The sequence below is a fragment of the Spinacia oleracea genome, chromosome 6 (assembly GCF_020520425.1).
Source record: "Spinacia oleracea cultivar Varoflay chromosome 6, BTI_SOV_V1, whole genome shotgun sequence".
Taxonomy (NCBI): Eukaryota; Viridiplantae; Streptophyta; class Magnoliopsida; order Caryophyllales; family Amaranthaceae; genus Spinacia; species Spinacia oleracea.
Genome location: NC_079492.1, coordinates 134281555 through 134283887, shown reverse-complemented (window position 1 = coordinate 134283887; position 2333 = coordinate 134281555). Strand labels below are relative to the sequence as shown.

The 2333-nt window shown below is 36.2% G+C and overlaps 1 protein-coding gene across 1 annotated transcript; it reads right to left on the bottom strand.

Moving 5' to 3' along the window:
* Positions 1-2333, bottom strand: LOC130464209 (uncharacterized). The gene is made up of 3 exons (XM_056833674.1): positions 2180-2333; positions 867-1381; positions 1-743 (listed from the first exon to the last, which is right to left on the bottom strand). The coding sequence occupies exons 2-3, from the start codon at positions 1350-1352 to the stop codon at positions 429-431; spliced, it is 801 nt and encodes a 266-aa protein (XP_056689652.1). The 5' UTR covers positions 1353-1381; positions 2180-2333; the 3' UTR covers positions 1-428.

The window sequence follows — 2333 nt, the reverse complement described above, 5'->3', positions numbered from 1 at the left end:
ACTGCTAGGTTATGACCTAAAGAGTTTATATAATACTCTCTAGACAGATGCGGAATAGCCCAGAAAATAGGCCCAAAACAGATAACCCATGTCCAAAATAACAGATACCGTAAAGTTCGGGGGCGTTGTCGTAAGGGGCTTGACCGATTCAAGGCATTATCTAACATATTGCTTTCCCAACTACATATGATAACACAGTAAAGTAGTAGCCCCACTTACAATTCCATTCATTTTGGTATCATACTACAAATTAAAGACACGTTGTAATGATCTTGCCAATTGTGCTCTATTTATTGTGCTTGTTTCAAGGTTTGAAAGACTGAAAGCTAGTTGGTCTCTATACATTACTTAGCCATTTGGATATGCTGTCAAAACTTATCTTACAGATTATCAACATTGCCTTGAGCTCCTTATCGATCGATCCATCTTCAGTTATAATCATCCTTGATGAATAAACCCAGACGTTCCAATGGTGTCCTGATTATACGACGGTCTACATGACTCCATATAGTAGCAAGGGACCTACGATCATCGCACTTTACTACTAAATTTGAGGTTCCCATCAGACCCTCAAGATCTTTCATAACTTTATAGTTGTCTTCAACATTTATCACTGATCGTTCCATCTTTCTAATTGCCATCCTGGCTTCCTCCCTCGCTTCTTGTCTTTTCCTTTTCATTTTAGATTCTTCATTTAATCTTGCAGCCGACTCCTTTTCTACTTGCCCAATTGTTTTATCACCCTGAACATTTTCAGAAATCAAGTAATGTAAGTAAACTTGAATTAAAATTGAGACTAAAAGAATACCTAAATAGATCGAAATTTGGAAGTGATTAGATCGAGATTAAGATTAGACGACAATTACCTGTTGCAACGAAGTGTAACGTTGGGCCTTGAGTATGATTTCTGCATACCTACTCTTCAATTGTGCCACACGTAACATCTTTGATGGGGAGAGTTGAATGTCTTTGTGATGCTCCTTTTCGAAATTCATTTCAACAGGCTTCCAATGTAGTATTGCACCACTGTCCATCTTCGACCTCTTTGGTTTAGATCCTCTTTCTTCTTCTAACACTTCCTCAGCTCTACGCTTCAATCCAGTAATAGAGTTAAGCTTCCTATGACCAATGACAGGCGTTTTTTGGTTTGATTTTTCGAAGCCACAGTTGAGTTTAGGCACTTGTTTTGAGAATTGACATATGCGCTTATTGTAGGCATCAACTGCTGATGGATTCTTAAATTGAGGTATTTGTGAGGATTTGAAAGCAGGTTTCTTTGCAGCAAGCTTTAACAACCTCAACTTTTGTCTTGTGGCATCACTTTCACCAAAACGTGTTGCCACTTCCGCCATCTTCGTCTTCAACTTGCAACACGTACAATCTGCAAGATCACCAGACATTAATATATATTATTAGAAATCTATCCAAATACAAATTCAATTACTAAACAAAATCACTGAACCAATTACAATTGCTACATTTATAAACAGAGCTGAGGTCTCAATCATTCAAATTAAAACAACCATGAAACCTACAAGATTCCCCAACTTTAAATCTTTGTATCATGATTTTCATGTAAAACTATGAAGTCAACGAGTATACATCCGCACGACTAATTAGACCTAACACTACAAGAAATTGTACCATTAACGACGGATAATTCCCTTGCTAAAAGTCAATAATCGTTGATTAACCACGGGATATCCCGTCGCGGACTCGTCGGGCGTCATTAATGGAAAATCCCGTCGTTAATCCGTAGTTAACCCGTCATAAAAAAACATTTGCGACGGTTTTTCCCGTCTTTGTTTGGATTTTTGACCCGTCGTTATTAGGTTATCATTAAATATACAAATTATTGTGGTGTAAAAACAAAACCAAACCAAAACCAACAAAAAAAATTCAAACAGAATAATTTCTAAAATAATCGATACAAAACAGAAAAGTGAAGATATTGCATAAGGATCGAACTGAAAGGAATATACGAACTTCAAGTAGAATTTCTCGCGATAAACACCAAAACAAAATATATATTTAACAATTTGAAATCAGAACAGTTGAAACTTATCAAAATAACATAATGCACCAGAACAAACATAACAAAAAAGTGTTTAACAATTACATCTTTGAATAAATAAAAACACAAAAAAAATAAACAAAAAAATCGAGACAAAATACTTACCGATCGATCGAGAATTGAAGGAGAGTTGGTTGGTAGAGGAGGGCGCCGAGTATCTGCTTTTGTTGTAAGGGTTTAGTATATACGGGAAGAGGAGGATCGAGGAAAAAGATGCAGAGATGAAGGAGATGATGATTGTAGAGATTAATGAAGTTGT

Coding starts and splice junctions, on each gene's coding strand:
- LOC130464209 (XM_056833674.1), bottom strand. CDS start 1,352: ATGGCGGAAGTGGCAACACGTTTTGGTGAAAGTGATGCCACAAGACAA. Junction 744..866: donor GTTACACTTCGTTGCAACAG/GTAATTGTCGTC, acceptor GAAAATGTTCAG/GGTGATAAAACAATTGGGCA.